The sequence below is a fragment of the Kogia breviceps genome, chromosome 6 (assembly GCF_026419965.1).
Source record: "Kogia breviceps isolate mKogBre1 chromosome 6, mKogBre1 haplotype 1, whole genome shotgun sequence".
NCBI classification, from domain to species: Eukaryota; Metazoa; Chordata; class Mammalia; order Artiodactyla; family Physeteridae; genus Kogia; species Kogia breviceps.
The window spans coordinates 118,514,538-118,532,571 of record NC_081315.1 but is presented as its reverse complement, the minus strand read 5'-3'; the positions used below and the strand labels follow the sequence as shown (position 1 = coordinate 118,532,571).

The 18,034-nt window shown below is 36.0% G+C and overlaps 1 protein-coding gene across 2 annotated transcripts in view; it reads right to left on the bottom strand.

Moving 5' to 3' along the window:
* ENPEP (glutamyl aminopeptidase) overlaps positions 1-18,034 on the bottom strand; it is a 112,406-nt gene that overhangs the window by 29,036 nt on the left and 65,336 nt on the right. For both annotated transcript variants that reach the window (XM_067036485.1, XM_059066262.2), the window contains exons 9-11: positions 13,341-13,406; positions 13,052-13,203; positions 2,443-2,522 (exon numbers count right to left, since the gene is read on the bottom strand). In XM_067036485.1, coding sequence (XP_066892586.1) covers positions 2,443-2,522; positions 13,052-13,203; positions 13,341-13,406 — 298 coding nt within the window. The remainder of the gene's footprint in view (positions 1-2,442; positions 2,523-13,051; positions 13,204-13,340; positions 13,407-18,034) is intronic.

The window sequence follows — 18,034 nt, the reverse complement described above, 5'->3', positions numbered from 1 at the left end:
GTCCGGAGCCTGTGCTCCGCGACGGGAGAGACCACAACAGTGAGAGCCCCGCATACCGCAAAAAAAAAAAAAAAAAAATTAATTATTTAATTCATTATTCAAATATTCTGTCTAATAAGTACATAACACATACAAGAAGAATGTTTATTGTTAACTCCTAAAGTCTATTTTACAAAGCACTTGAATAAGCTTTAGTTATCTGGAAAATTTACTTCTGTGGAAACCTCATTTCATGAAAATGCTAGGTACATTGTGTTAGTGTATATAAATTACTCATGCTTTTAAATTTGTAAACAGCAAATCAAGCAGCTTCTCAGACATTCCCCAACCCTCAGCTAACCAGTGGTGACCAATGGGGAAAATATGTAGTAATATTTAAACCAGATCCACTGAAAACCTCCCAAGGGAATCCTAGCCTCATTATGCCTTTTATCAGTGCTGTTGCAAATTTTTTCACCTGTCTTTTTTTCTGTCTTCTCCATTTTCCTTTGGCTTGAGTAATGTACTTGAGTAAGAAAATGGTCAGAAGACGGCTCACAAAAGATGGAGCTTGGTACTCAAACACAAAATTATCCTATATAAAATACTAAGACAAAATGGCATTGATCTGGGTATTTTAGAAGAATTCAAGAGAAATTGCTGACTACATCAGTTAAGGTTAGCCTAAATGACCAAAAGAAAGTTTTGTTGTAAAGGCAACAGAAAGGGGTCTTACCTCGACTATAGAAAAGCTGGTAGAGTTTATAGTAAAAATTAAAACTCACAAAATAATTTATAGTAAAAGTAAAAACCCAAAGCTGAAAAAACTATATTGGAGCCACATAAAACCTTGTACACAAATGTTTATAGCAATATTATTCATAACAGCCAAAAGGCAGAAACAATTCATATGCCCATCAACTGATGAACAGATAAACAAAAAGTAGTATCAATATGATACTACCTTTGTAATATCAATATGATATTACAAAAGGTAATATCAATATGATGTGAATATAATTTGGCAATAAAAAAGACTGAAGTACTGGTACATGCTATGACATGGATGAACTTGAAAACATTATGTTAGGTGAAAGAATCTATCACAAAATGCTATATGTATTGTTCCATTTATATGAAATGTCCAAAATAGCCAAATCTATGCAGACAGAAAGTAGATTAGTGGTTGCTTAGGGCTCGGGTTATAGGAGAGTAGAGGAGTTGATAGCTAAAGGGTATGGAGTTTCTTTTTGAGGTGATTGAAATGCTCTAAAATTTACTGTGATGATGGTTACAAGTGTCTGTGAATGTAATAAAAAACATTGGATTGCACACTTTAAATGGGGGAATTTCCTACTATGTGAATTATATCACAATAAAGTTGTTTTTTAAAAAAAAATCTACTGGAAATAGTGTAAAAACTTACTTGCCAGAGGAAATTAATTACTATTTTAGAATATCTTACAGGAGCAAATAGGCATATGTAATTAGAGGGTAGGTGATCTACTTTTATCCCTGAGAAGCCATGGGGGAAAGTCCATGCCAAATGCTATTCTGAAACCAAGTCTTCATGGGAAGGGATGAAGAAGAGTCTCATTTGTCTTAGATAAGAAGTGATTTTGAAACACAAAACAAGCACAATAGCAAAAGTGTAAAAAGCAAGATTCTTCTGGGATGGTTGCTAAAAACCTGTCCTATTATTTTTTCAGCGATCTGTAGTAGAGAACATGTGATAAGGTCTCCCATGTTTTTATGTAACTCTAAAATTTTTCAAGAAAGGAAAGGACAAATCAATGGAGGTAGAATACAGAAATATATTTCTAGTTGATTTAAGTGAGCAGAACAGTCACAGCTGACTTTAACACAGGCAAGTGCCAAGTCATTCATTTAGGGAGATGGTTGGATGGATATAGATAAAGGTAGTGCCTTGAGCTACTGGTGACAACTTGACAGCTTAGAAAAAATGATTTGGAGTCATTAAAGATTCTAATATCATGCTAGTTGAAAAAAATGATAGGTCTAATTTAATGGCAGCATTTTAAAAATCAGGCTTGTTACATAACATTCTAAGAAATTCAGTGGTTTATCTGATATTTAAAAAGAAAGGAAAAGAGAAGGAACAAAGGAAGGAAGGAAAAAAAGAAGCGAGGAAAGAAGGAAGAGAGCAAAGAAAGGATGAAAATTGATACATTGATCTTCCAGTGGTTGGGTATCTGACCCTTCTCCTTTGGATATGGGTATTTATTATTGTACAAGTCATGGTAAATCATTACAAAGAATTTCTTAAGGTAAAAAAGTTCTCATTATTATAGATAAGGATTTTGGCTCACCAGTTAATTATTTGAGGTTTCTTTTCGCTGAAGTTTACATCATAAGTTCCATCTTTATTGTTGTTTCTTTACACTTATATTCATTTACTGTAGTACATTAATTCAAAGAAGAAATAAATCAATTGATATTTACCTCTTGTTTCTGACCTATTGTAGAATGTAATCCTTGATTCATTATCTTCAGTCCATTTAACTGGAATATTCCATGTGTAACTAAAGTTTTTTAAAAAAAAATTTTAACTTATATTAATAAAAAATAAAAACATTTCCAAAGTAAAAATAGACAAGCATAAAAAGCAATAGACAAGCATATTTTCCTCATAAGCAATTGTCCAGTGTATAGTATACAATTAATACAGTTAATACAGTACTCTTTTGTGGTAAAGATAGGCTATGTAATTGCTTTCAGTTTATATAAATCTCTAAAATTTGGAACTTTGTATCAAAAAATTAGCTAAGGATGAAAAAGATTATTTCAATAAAAATGCCTTGAAGCTTTGGAATAAAGATACTGCATAAATATAACACATATAAAATTGAGCATTCACATACATAACTTGCACAGACTTTAATATGCTATAGTTTCTGTCAAGGAACACAATACATTTTTAGAATTCAGAAGACAATATTAAAATGCTGTGAAGGAAATAACGCATTTTAGAAATTGTGTTGAAATGACACCACCACCATCATCCCTTAAAGCTTCTCATGCTCTAAATATCTCCTATTTACAATCATGAACCAGTGTGTTGCAAAGAAAAATCACCAGGCAAGCATGTTTCAGGGGGTTTTAGTGTTCTTTTTAGCTTCTTAGTATTTTCTCATGGAGCAGGGAGAGGAGGTTAGCTTTGTACTTTTGATACAATATATACTTAACATTTTAGTCTTGAAATCTCATAAAAGAGGTCTTAAATGTCTTTTAGATTGTTTTCATATCTTATCTTACCAGTCAGAAAACACAGGAGATCTAGAGAAAAGATCAATCTGTGTTTGGGTTTAGGTTTCAACTCAAAGTTGGCCTTGTTTTTCTTCATCTGTGATCATTCAAGTCCCTAACAGAGAATGGGGGAATGATATTTCTCCCTTTCAAGATATAATAAAATTTATGTAATTCAGGGAGAATATATATTTGCCATCTACATGAAAGAAGTAATCCTTGGTTGTCTAACTAGTGAAATGTTTTATAGATTGAACTTTTACTAGCTCTCTTGAAGGAGTTTATTGCAGTGGAATGTTTTTGGCTGTAAGCTTCATAGAACCAATACATAAATTGTTTCTTGGATCCTATAGGAGACATGTCAGTGCTCCACCCTTATCCCCTTGAATTTCTTTGTCATTTTTGTACACCCTGGATTCCATTGTGCTTTCCCTGCCAACAGCCAGCACCTGGGTCTCTCTGTTAGAGGACTGCCCTCTGGCTGCCTGAGCAAGGAAAGCTAGAAGTTCCTGGAAGTTTACATCCTTGGATGCAGCCCTTAGCCAATGATGGATGGGCATGCAAATGTTCTTTGCCCCATCTGCAGGACCACACTGGAGCACTGTCTCTAGAACTTCCCTGCAGGGTAGTCACCCTGGACAGAACCTGTTTATTGTTACATCTTTGCTGCTTGATATCCCCCTTCCCAATCCCACTACCAGCCTTTCCTAGACTTCCTAATGAGTCACGTTCACTTGAATGATCACCTCAGGGTCTGATTTTAGTGAAGCCAACCTAAGAACGATCCCTTTACTAGACTAGTACTTGTAGTCTAGAAAAGTCTGTCTGTAGTATAGATAGACTAGTAATATTGCCAGAGCTTCTCGACAGATAGACAAAGAAGCATTTTTTTAAAGTCATATTCTACCTACAGATTGCACTCTTTCACTGCTCTGCTGATGTGGTGTTGCCATGTAGACTAACATTTCATTCCTCCTCACCTTTCCCCAATGCCAACCCGACAGAAACAACAGAGTATGGAGTGTCTCGATACACTACATGCACAGTTAGGATTTCACATTCCCACTGTCCCCTCTAAGACACGGTCTCTGGGACTAGGCTGTACCTAAGAGTAGGCATAAGATATACTGCTAAGGTCATGTAAAAAATATTACTCTGAGGTCTGTAAGAGCATCATAAGACAAAAAAGGATGGAGGGTTGAGGGTATATAATATTATAGTTTTGGAACCACTTACAGGGTCTAATCTGAGTAAAATTGTAGGTTGGAGAGTACAAAATGTCAAGAAATAGAAATTACATAAATTAAATGATAGAGTTTCCTATATGTTTTCTAAAATTCAAGTGTATCAGATTTCATTTTTTAAAGGTATAATTCACTTTTAAAATATCTAACAATATAACAGTTTCTGGCAGTATAAATATGGCCAATCTAATTTTCACTAAGGAAACTGACTTTGCCCCAAAATGACATACCTACTACCATTCTTCCACTGGTTTACATTGACTGGACTGCCAAAAGACATGTAAACTTGTCCCATAGAGAACTCTCCCTGATGGAGATGTGAAACTGGCCCATTTCTAAGAGATGGTTGAGGCCATAGTGTAAAACAGTAACTTACAAATGTGTGGGCCATTTAGATTATAAAAAGTTTCTGGTCAGTAAGAATTCCCTAATATTGGAATATTTAAGCAGTGAGAAAAGGGAAGAGGCCATTTAGTTTATAATACAACTTAGCATTGTCTACCAGATAGGAATATACCTGAACAGAGAGCAGGTGAACAGTAGGGTTGGAGAAAAAACTACTTCCTTTCTGGGGGCATTACGCCCCATTATAATCTAATCTATAATTAGATTATATTATGATCTAACTTTTAATCAAATGGAAAAATAAGGAATGATAACTTTCTATATAATGCCTTTTTCTCTCTTATTTGTTCAAGAGCCACTACAAATTTTTAAGAAATGTTCTCAAGAGGATAGCCCGTCTTTTCTAGGTTTCTTTTCCTATGCATATATAATTTGTAACTTTTTTTTTAAAAAAGGGAACAAGTAGATTGACTTTATGATAAATGATCACTAAAATCATGCATCTATGAATCTAAAAATTTTTTTAAGTCTCGAAGGTTAAAACTAAAAAAAAATTAGAGAAAAATGTAAATGTTAGTATGGTTCCATGTTCTAAATCTTGATGAATACAATTTAAAGATTTATTATAACTTTAAAAATGATTTTAGACCTGTTGATATGTTTAGTTCCCTTGGTAATAAAGTTTTTTGTTTGTGTGGAGAGGAATCTATAACCCAGGAGTAGTCTTTAAAAATGTAATCCCACAGGTTTAAAAAACAGTGTTGGCTGTGTCTCTGGCTTAACAAATCAGTGGATATGAATGAGAGAAGGGAACAACTACTGTGAAGCTTTCCCTATGGAAGTTTTTTTCTCAAGAAAGAAATATATATATATATATATATTTTTTTTCTGTGGTACGCGGGCCTCTCACTGTTGTGGCCTCTCCCATTGCGGAGCACAGACTCCGGACGCGCAGGCTCAGCGACCATGGCTCACGGGCCCAGCCGCTCCGCGGCATGTGGGATCTTCCCGGACCGGGGCACGAACCCGTATCCCCTGCATCGGCAGGCGGGTTCTTAACCACTGCGCCACCAGGGAAGCCCAGAAATATATTTTTAAAGTTTTATATGTGCAAACACTATTAACTAGCAGTGTTAAATATGGCCAGTCTGATTTGCTAGAACATAAAACAGTAACTGTGAAAAACAATTTATGGTTAACAGAATGATCATAGAAATTATGTTGATTTATGTAATTGAATTATCACCTGATAACAAGTCAGATCTAAGTTTCAAATCATTCATATATTATGAAGAGGAAAGAGTGAAAAACAAAGAAGTTTTCTCCATCATAATCTTTCCTCTCCAAAATAAAGATAAAGAAGGAAATACAGACACTCCCTGACTGATTTCATTGAGTCTAAGACCTCAAATTTTCCTTTGTTTTGGCGTGAACTATTAATTTTCAGAACCTGCATTCCAGCAAGATATCCAGTTTCTCTGAATTTCATTTACTGTGGGAGAGCTGATTATCTGAGGTTTCCAGGGGGAGAGGCTGGTAACAGGTTTCAACAAGGTGAGCACCACTGGCTTCTCCAGTTCAGGTGCCAACCAGTTTCTTGAAGTAGCTAATTTAATAATTCTGAGTGTTCTTCATTCTCGATGCCTGGGACAGAAAGTTTTTGGCAATTTGAATTTTTAGAAACACCTGAGTGTGCTGTTCATGTAACAATTCCCAAAGCCCTGAATTGGAAATCAGGAAACAGGTTCTGTTACCTGCTGCATGTAGTATGGTATCATGAAGTGGGTCTATAAAGATTTATCAGTTTTCTAGAAATACGGGTATGACCTATATAGAGCAAGATGAGAGCAATATTCTAAAAGGAGATTGTTCTCTGCAAATTCATCCAATTCAATTCAATTCCCTGCACACTGTTTATTCTTTAATTGGAAATTTTAGCTCAACTCAATCTTTGGAACATATGCCACACAGCCCCAGCCTGGCCATTCTCCTGGGGCAGGCCCCATCAACTCTATCACCTCTCACATGGGTCACTAGCTAGCTACAATATCGTCCTAACTGGTCTCCCTGCATCCACTCTTGTCCCACCTGATCTGTTCTCCATAGTGCAGCCAGAGGGGAACTTTGAAAAATGTAAACATTATCCTGGCAGTTCTCTCCTTAACATCCTTGAATTTGTACACTCTTGTTCAAAACTTTGAACATGGTCTGCATGCCTGTCCCCTGCCTTCCACTCCAACTTTATCTCTCACCAGTCTTCCCAGTGCCTCTCTCTGTTGTCCAGTACTTGGAGCCAGACTGGCTGCATTCAAACCGAGGATCCATCACTTACACTCAGTGCAACCTTGAATAAGTTACTTAAACATTTTCTGCCTAAAGTTCTCTATCTGTTATAATAAAATACACTAAAGTACTTAGAATAGTGCCAGCTAGTTAGTAAATGCTCAGTAAGCATTGCATATTATATGTATAATGCTCCTTTTAAACTTTAGAGCCTTCATATATGTTGCATTTTCTGTTTTGAAAACCCCGGCAGTCATCCCCCAACACCAATTTACTCAGTTTAAATATCACTTCCTCAAGAAAGAAAGTCTTCTGTAGTCCCCTCTACTCCACCGCACCTCCTGTCCCACAATTAATTCAGGCTCAGCGTATCAGTGGGCACATGGCAGGAGAGAATAATTACTGTGAAACTTCCAAATGGAAGCTAGTTTCACAAGAGAAATAGTTTTAAAATTTTAGTATTCAGAGGCTCTAGCAGTATTAAAATGGGCCAATTTAATTTGCTAGAACATAAAACAATAACTGTAAAAGAACCAGTTTATAGTTATTAAACGCTTCCTGAGACACCTTCGACACTATATTTCTCATTCCTCATGTTATATTAATTGCTACTGAATAATTGATCTTGTGATGATTTATATATGTGGCTATAAAATGAGGTCAGTGAGACTATTAAAAAAGGAAGAGGGTGAAGGGTCTTTTTAGTGGAAATCGGGTAGTGGAGATTAGAGGCCACCTGGAGTGTGGTGAGTGCAAAATTCTCTCCACCCAAAGCACTATTAAGAAGTTAAAAGACAATTAAAATCGGCATGGGTGAAATTGGAATGTTGTCCAGGGGACCAAGGTGTTGCTCTCATTTAGCCAGGATCCTGTCTAGGAGGGGGCTCAGCTGGGTGATGAAGGTCGGACCTGACATCCCCAAAGTGCTACATGAAGGTTCCTGTGGCCACCTCCAGTGGCTGGCGGGGGGCGTCCTGAGATCGTGATTTTGTTCTCTTCATTTGGGAGCGGTTGGCACACCAGAAATGTATACAGAAATAACTAGTTAGTTATATAGAAATGGCTATATTATTAATACTTTTGTAAAAGTTGTATTCATACAAGTGTAATAAGTTTTTAAATCACTGGCTGTGTGGCATGTGTTTTGTCAGCTTTTACAATATTTGGTATGTTTTAAAAATCTGGCAAATTAGAGGAAATGACGTATTGGATTTGTAATTTTATCTGACATTCTTAGAATACCTTAACTGAGTAGTCATGTTTAAATGCCTATAAAAGTCTGATTTGGGTGAGGTTTTTTTGTTGTTAATTTTATTGCAGTAGAGTTGATTTACAATGTTGTGTTAGTTTCAGGTGTACAGCAAAGTGACTCAGTTATACATACACATATATTCATTCTTTTTTCAGATTCTTTTCCCATATAGGTTATTACAGAATATTGAATAGAGTTCCCTGTGCTATATAGTAGGCACTTGTTGGTTATCTATTTTATATATGGTAGTGTGTGTATGTTAATCCCAAACTCCTAATTTATTCCTCCCCCACATGTTTCCCCTTTGGTAACCATAAATTTGTTTTCGAAATCTGTGAGTTTGTTTCTGTTTTGTAAACAAGTTTATGTATATCATTTTTAAAATTAGATTCCACATGAGTGATATCATATGATATTTGTCTTTCTCTGACTTACTTCACTCAGTGTGATAATCTCTAGGTCCATCCATGTTGCTGCAAATGGCATTATTTCGTTCTTTTTTATGGCTGAGTAAAATTCCATTGTATACATGTACCACATCTTCTTTATCCATTCCTCTGTTGATGGACATTTAGATTGCTTCCATGTCTTGGCTATTGTAAATACTGCTGCAATGAACATTAGGGTGTGTGTATCTTTTCAAATTATGGTTTTCTCTGGAATATGCCCAGGAGTGGGATTGCTGGATCATATGGTAGTACTAATTTTTGTTTTTTAAGGAACTTCCATACTGTTCTCCATAGTGGTTGTACCAATTTATATTCCCACCAACAGTATAGGAAGTTTCCCTTTTCTCCACACCCTCTCCGGCATTTATTGTTTGTAGACTTTTTGATGCTGGTCATTCTGACTGGTGTGAGGTGATACCTCATTGTAGTTTTGATTTGCATTTCTTTGATATTTAGTTATGTTGAGCATCTTTTCATGTACTAGGAAAGTCTGATTTTGTAAAGTTAAAGGTTTGATTCTTTTTTTTCCTTTTTGGTTGTTAAGGTTTAATGTGTTTTAAAATGCCCAAGAAATTTGATATACTATATTTATGAATTTTAATTTGTTAGATTCATAAAAATGTATAGAAAAGCCTTTTTAGAAATTAGATTCATAAAACTGTGTCTTTCGGTGTTTATATTTGAAATTATAAATGGAGTTTAATAAGATTTTAAGTGGTGATGTTTAGAAGTTTCTTATAAATGATATATGCAAAATAATTTGATTGATTGAGTTTGTAATTGCTGTTAAAATGTTTGGAGAATTTCATTTATGCATTGTAAATAAAAACATCCTTAATCAAAAGCTGGGAAAACCATTATTGAAAAGCGACTGTCTCCTACACTCTTTCCACAGACCAGCACCTCTCTCAGAAGCAGCCCCTTTTAAAGGCTTCTGGTTTTAGTTCTTCTGATGTCTAATACTGTAACTCTAAATGCCTCTATATTTTTCTAGATAGTATTTATTAACTCACCCATGAGAGAGGGTGATTTAGTTCACTTATACTACTTTCTTTTTCATTCCCTCTTTAACAGTCAAATTATAATAAAGCAAAATTATTATTATTAGACTTTCTATAGGTTACAATTGTTCCTTTAAATAATATATCCATACTGCCTTTTCTTGTTTTATAAATTTTAGTACTGTTACTCTCTCCTAACTGTAGAATAAGGTTATCTTGTGCAGTGCTGATAAATGCTTAACAACCAGCTCTCAGGGCAGGGGTGGAAAGTGGAATGTAGTATTTGCTGATTTCCATTAACTCACATCATGACTACTGGATGTAGTCTACTGGAATGATGTCACTGAGTTGGGATTAAAGCCAGCTTCGGTCCACCACTGAATCAGTATCCAGTATCCTTTTTTTCCACCTTTTCTTCCTCTTCCACCTCCTTTCTTCTGTCAGCTGCTTTTTCTTGTTACAGTGTTAAATAAGAGGGTTTATATTTACAATCTAACCTGTCACTATAATAAATATTAACATGTTATCCATTGGTTGATTATAAAAGCTAAAAGACAATAACACATAATGAAATTTTGCTCTATACGTATTGCTGGCCAAGAAGTGTGTTGGAGTCGTATTTCCTTGTCAATGGTCTGATTTCATGGCCCTTGAGTCACTTAAATGAAAATTTCCCCTAACACCCTAACATAAGGGTAAAATAGACTCCTCTTCCTTATACTTTGTCAATGGCATAAAAGCATTTTACTTGCTTCATATTTTTGGATCACAATTTTTACATACAGCCTTGATTTTGTTTTTTTCTAATTTTCTTCTTTATAGTTGGCCAAACTGATGGGCCTTCACCAAGTCCCCAATTCTGCCATCCTTCCAATTATACTCTCTTTTTCCTGGGGATCACCTAACTCAGCCCCAGTCATGCTGCTCTTATGGCACTGTGAGCCCACTGGATCGCTATTGGTCTGCATTTCCTTTCATGGCTTTCCTGGGTTGGATGAACTGTTTCCTGGATCCTATGTCTTCCTTTTTTTGATTTATTCATATTTTTTTCTCTTCAGGCTCCAATCCCCCTGGACTGTAGCCTTAGTAACTTTCTAACAAGTGCTGTGTGGAAAGCATTTTCTGGGGCTGCATGTCACAAAAGGTCTTCACTGTGCTTATGTTTGGTTTAGGGAACTGCCTAGAGAATTAGAGGTTGAAAATATTTTTTGCATCCACGTTTTAAATGACTGCTTCATTTTCTTCTTGAGTTCAGAGTTGTGGTAAAGAAGTCTAATGCCACACTAACTCATTTGCCGTTGTTTTCTGAAATTTCATGAGGCTATATAGCTAGGTATGTTTTTGGTGTTTTTTTTTTTCCTTTTTGTACTGTGTAGTCAGTGGGGCCTTTTAATCAGAATCCTTGTGCACTTTATTATTTCTTTGGTACAGTTTGCCCCTTAAGTTTCTCTATTTTCTTTTTTTGAGAGACTTCTATTAGTTGGGTGCTAGATTTTCCATATTTGTCTTCTGTTTCATATTTGCCAGTTCTATGTGTGTTTGTCCCGTACTTTTAGGGAATTTCCCAAATTTATTTTTAGTTGGTCTATTAATTTTTTTGACAACCAAAATTTATTCTTTCATAGCTCTTTTATATTCTCAGTTTGTCTTTTCGAAAACATTCTGCTCTTAGTTAATGGATATAATAGCTTCTTTGATCTCAATATATTTCATAAATTTATTTTTTATTTCAGTTATGTCTCTTATAGAGATAGGTTTCTTGTTTGTTCATGTGAGATTTTACCTTTTATGCTTTTAGATTTTTTTCATGTGTCTTGCGATCCTTGATTGTTCATTCATATTTAAGAAAGAAGGACTAAATTGGTTATTCTTGGTGTCTTGTATGTAATCCCTCTACTGTTGAGAAGGGAGGTGTATATATATATTTAACATCTTTATTGGAGTATAATTGCTTTACAATGGTGTGTTAGTTTCTGCTTTATAACAAAGTGAATCAGTTATACACATACATATGTCCCCATATCTCTTCCCTCTTGCATCTCCCTCCCTCCACCCTCCTTATCCCACCCCTCTAGGTGGTCACAAACCACTGAGATGATCTCCCTGTGCTATGCGGCTGCTTCCCACTAGCTATCTCTTTTATGTTTGGTAGCGTGTGTATGTCCATGCCACTCTCTCACTTCGTCCCAGCTTACCCTTCCCCCTCCCCATATCCTCAAGTCCATTCTCTGGTAGGTCTGTATCTTTATTCCCATCTTACCCCTATGTTCTTCATGACCTTTTTTTTTTCTTAGATTCCATATATAGGTGTTAGCATACGGTATTTGTTTTTCTCTTTCTGACTTACTTCACTTTGTATGACAGACTCTAGGTCCATCCACCTCACCACAAATAACTCAATTTCGTTTCTTTTTATGGCTGAGTAGAGAAGGGAGGTATATTTTTGAAACTGACTTCTCTGCTGAACAGGAAGTCTGACTAGAGGCTCTGTGTATGTATGAGGGGAGCTGGCAACTCCAGCCCATTCATCCTACAAATGCCACAAGGAGGAAAGCTTTACTTTGGGTGTCCCAACCAAATGGAAATCCTTAGCTCTCCTCTACGTCTTGGTCAATTTCTTTAGGAAAAAAAGCCCTCTGGATTTTTGCCTTGGGTCATTGCCAGACTTTTGAGAGCTCTGTGCAGAGGAAAGAATGGCAGTCAATGAAGGGAAAGTGGAGGGGGAGGGGTCTGGCTGGCACAACTGTTCTGAATCCAGACTTCAAATTAATGGCCCTTTTTTCAGCCTCACTCCTGCCTTCCACTCTGGGTGCTGCCACTGAGCCCAGAGCCTGTCTAGGGATAGGGGAAATCAGCTTCCACCTCTGCTGAAAGTCTCTTTTTATCTGGCTGCATCTTCCTCTGTTTTCTGTCTCTATTTCTCCCTCTGCTTTTCTTCATCTAGAATTTTATGATGCATTTTAGCCCTTCCTATTTTCTTTACTTCTCTGAGTTTATTTCTTTTAGTACTTCTGTTTCTTTATTCAGTGATTTCTGGGAAGAATAGTACTTGCATGCATGTGCTCAGTCCATCATTTGGAACCTGAAGACAACTGAGCTATTTCTGAATGCCTTTGTTTCCCTAAAGACACTGTGCTTAAGCATCAGGTACTGAAGAGCAAGGTCTAAGCAAATGGCCAGTATTTCCATCAAATTTCTGCTTTTCTCCTGAAATGCATTATAGATTCTTACCCAAAAATTGAATGTGGCTCAGAAGAATTAACTCTCGAGTCCAACAGAAAGCGTTTCTGTGTGATGTTCCTCATATCTTCCACATTAAGTACAGGATAACCCATCTGATTGGTCCAGGTGTCCATTACTTCTTTCACTGGTAGATTACTTGCCTAAGATTTTTTTTAAAAAATAGAGCATAATCAATCAACAAGTAAGGGGAAATAAAAGGATAGAATAATCAGATAAAGAAATGATTGATAAATCATTTGTTAATCAAAGAAATATTTGAGGATATACTCCTCCTTACCTCTTCAAGTGCTGCCCAAAAATCTGAAGTTTTGGCATTCTTAAATTTGTATTTTTCCAAGTAACTCTGCATGTGAAAGATAACAAGTATTTCAAAAGTCAATGTTTGCTTTTTCCATACTTCCACAACATGAGCTGAACCCTTCAACATGTCTCGCTCTAATGAATAATATAGCAAATGTACCTAGAATGAAAATCAAATGATACACCATATGCAAAACATTTTGTAACCTATAAAAATACTGTATAAATAATGATTTATTTGTAAAGCATAAGGAATATTTTTTCTTATTAATGAGATAATTTTTTTTGTTTTTTTCTTTTTTTAGTCTAATGGAATTGTGAACAGGTGAGGGAAAGAGTTTAATTTTTTCAGGACAACCAGTATAAGATGCTTAAGGACCGTCAACTATTTAGGAAGCAGTCAACAGTCTGTAACATTTTTGATCCACTAGGAAAAAAAGATGCATAATTCTATGATGTTCACTTATTGGTGTTAACCTGTCCACTGCTGGCTGCATCCCCTACCTTTATTTACACCAGTAGTGTTTTCTTATCTCACACACTAGATGACCCCATCACAAATGAGTGATTGAAGTGATATGCAAAGATAAAACTGGTGAGCTCGGCTCTAAGCCAAGGCTCAGCAAACCTTTTCTGTAAAAAGCTGTATAGTAAAGATTTTAAGTGTTGTGAGACATACAGTCTCTGTCACAGCTACTCAACTCGGCCCAAGTAGCACAAAAGCAGTCATAGATAATATGTAAATGAATGAGAATGGCTGTTTTCCAATGCACACTGATATTTGAATTCCATACAACTTTCACATGTCATGAAATATTCTTTTGATTTTTTCCAACCGTTTAAAATTGTAGAAGTGATTTTCATTTGCAGACCTTACAAAAATGGGTGGTGGGCTGGATTTGGCCTGCAAGCTGTAATAGTAGTTTGCAGACTCCTGCTCTAAATAAATGAATATACAGTCTTCTGAATAATAATAATCATGATGATGATGGCTAAATTGGGAAAATTATTGACTCTAAAGAGTAAGATTTCATTTTTCAAATATTTAAAAAATACAAATCTTTTAACTACAAGGCTCTCTTTTTGTCACTTCTAGTCACAAAATCTCTCTATATATGAGTTTTCAGGCATAATAGAGAAAATTCCTTGTCTTCTTCTAATCTCGTAATTGGGCACTACTTATGGTTCTCCAGGAAACCTTCCAGAATTCCTGCTGTATCACTTCTCTGTTGTGCTCTAGAATTGTCCTGTTTAAAATGTGGAAGTCTTTGATAGAAATAGAACCTTCTTAAGTGGTCTTTGAACCTTCAAAGAAAATAACCAGTGGTTGACTTTGCTCATATCATTTTCACTCTAAGTTGCTCTAATTTTCAGGAGGTGCTATACCTCAGTCCTGTTATCTTCTAAATTCCTCTTTTTAGGCATAGAGAGATAAAACAATATTATCTGGACTGCTCCAAGATGCCTGGGAGAGGGTTGAGGCCAGTTTGGAATGCTGCCTTCATATTTGTTCTTTTGATTGGTTCACTGCTCAGCACTACCACTGGAGGGCAGGCAAAGGAAGGGAGAAGAAATGAAACGCACATATTCTGTATCAAATTTAGGTGTTCGTTCCAGAGTTTTGCATAGATCATTCATTCCTTCTTAGTAAAATAATTGGATGCTCGGAATAATAATAATTATAATCATAGCTACCTGTTAATGGTGATTTCTAGTGAATAGTATCTTCTTAAAATTAATTTAGAGGAGTTTCTTTGTATATTCACGGTGCCTTGTACCTAGAAACATGCAATCTTGGAACTGAAAGGAACCTTAAATACTATTTTATACAATTGTCACATTTGGGGCATGAAGGAAACTGGTGTCTAGAGAGGTGAAGAGATTTGCCCGAGATTACGGTGAAGAGACTTCTGGATCCTGGATCAGTTTGTGTGGTTTTCGTCACTGTTGTTATTGTTACTGTTTTTTAAATTGCAGTTTCTTGCTTCACCTTAGCTAGAGGCTTATATAAGCAGTATATTAAAAGGAAGTAATTTTATTTTGTTTAGATTAGTGCTTTTGAATATTCTATATTAAGAAATTTCCTTCTTCACCTTGCATAATCACGATGCAGTCATTCCAGTCAAAAGTTCACGATGACCTATGTCCCCCAATAATAGTCCCTCAGTTAGTATCAGTGTGCACAAAGGAAAGGAACAGTGTTTCTATGACTAGTATCTCAGGAAGGGACAGGACATTTTCCAGTTGAACCATTCCTGTCTTATCAGCGATACTACTGATACTAGGAGAAAAAGAAAGGATGGATATATTTCTCAGCTTCTATTTCATGACCATAAATTGTTATCAATGCCCCATAATTTAATATGCTTTTTTACATACAAGCACAGCCTGAAAGATTTTCCAGTTGATGGTTTTACTCTTAATTCCCCTCACTCTATACCTACTTTGCTGTCTGAGATTGGGTTTGGGGTTAAGGCGATAAGCATGAAAGAGAACAGAGAGCTGGCCATCCCCAGAGTTAGCGCCACACCAGGTTAGCTAGTGAAGAGTCAGTTTTGGTAGAAAGTTAGTATTTGCAAAGGAAAAGTCTTGGACAGTATCACATATTGTGGGGTTTAGGGGCAGCAGTCATAGCATGATGATAAATCAAGGAGAGATACATTTGGATACTAGAATTATGTGAAGGGATGTTCCAATTGGTTTGAGAGCTTATTGAGTGTGGCCTATATTGATCATATACTATTTTCAGATAATAGCTAGTGTTTGAAAATTGAAGGCAAAAAATGAGTGTTTCAGTGTCTTTTTGTACATTAATTCCATAGCACTATAATGATATGAAAATTAGTAGCTATTCGTTCTAGCGCCATCTGTAGTCGCAGTTAGGGTGGAGGAAGATGATTTTAACGTGAGAAATATTAGTTTTAGACTGGACTGGGTTTTTAATTAATTATATCACAGATATGAGCTAAATAAAATGCAAGAGTATTATTAAATTATTAGAATAGGTATTCTCTTTTAAAGACTCTTGGTACTTATCAAAAAAAGTTAATATGAAAAATTATTTAATTTGAAGTCCACTTTGAAGATTCCAAGAACGTGTTATTCATCAGTTTAATTTAGAATGAAAACTATGCAAATGAAATTTTAATTTACTTTTAAAAATGAATTGTCTTTATTTTTATATTCTATATTATTTATCATAGACCATTCATTCATTCAGGAAGCGTTTTTTGGATCTTCTAACATCTGTAATGCACTCTCCTAGGCATGGAAGTATATGCAAAGATGTAGAAGACACAGTTCCTCACAAAAGGTGCTTACAGTTAGAGAAGTATGAAATTTGAGTCTGAAGCTGATGAAGAGTTTACAAGATGTTCTAATGTACACTTAAGAACAAACACATAGCTTCTCTGTTTCCACCTAATGTCCACACAGAATATTTTATTCATGGACAAAAGTAGTAAAATATACTGATGTGCTCCCTGAATATTTCCTAAATCCTGGTCTTATTTTTTACTTTAATAGTCACCTAGGAATTTAAGTATTGGGTAAAAGGGGACCATTTCCTTTTACGGTATTATGGAGAATGCTGATTGCCACATAAGAAGACTTGGCAGTAGTGAGAGCTGTAGGAATGGTGGGCAGGCACTGTCCTGGGGAATCACATCCAAAGGAAGTACTGGTACCCTATGGGAGAGCTAACAGGGCACTGCTGTCACCCATTTTCTATTTTATGGATTAGATACTATCAGCGCTGCTCTGCCTACTACCTGGGATGTCACAGCAGTGGGGATGGAGATGGAAGAGAAAGAGTAGGAAGACAGTTCCATCCCTAGGCTGCAACAGAGCCAACCTGCAGACAGGACAGTTACAGAGACACAAGGTAGCAATGGTGGTCATATAGATAATATGAAACCCTGAGAGGATTGGCTTGTGGTCTAGAAGAACAGCAATGGAATTGAAACATCCACTGGAGGAATAAGCTTAAGTGGGATGTGTGAAATGCTTTAAGAAATTGATTGTTATTTCTCTTTCCAAACGGAAGCAGGCCCTCTTTATTCACTGACTTCATCATAATAGGAATATGTGTGTTAACCATTTTATAATCCAATAATAAGGGAAAAGTCCTTTTAAAAACTATAATGGAAGAGCTTTATAGATAGATTTAAATTTTTATGTTAGTTGCTATGGACTGAATTGTGTTCCCCCCAAATTCATACTTTGAAGGCCTAATGCCCAATGTGAGATGAGGCTTTTGGGAGGTTTAGGGTGAGGTTTAGATGAGATCATGAGGGTGAGAGCCTCATGATGGGTTCAGTGTCCTTATAAGAAGAGACACCAGAAGGTGCTCTCTCTCTCTGCCATGTGAGGACACAGCAAAAGGGTGACCATCTGGAAGCCAGCAAGAAAACTCTCACCGAAAATTGAGTCTGCCAGCACCTTGGTCTTGGACTTCTTAGTCTACAGAACTGTGAGAAAATAAATTTCTGTTGTCATGCCACCCAATCTACGGTGTTTTGTTATGGCAGACTGAGCTAATACACATGTAAAGGGTGTAAAAAATAACTAATCTGTTTCACTTCTCTGTGAAACTTTTGTTAAATGACAGTTACAGATACAATGTAGGTACTAACCTTGATGTGCTCACCTCTTTGTGTTTTGCAATATTAT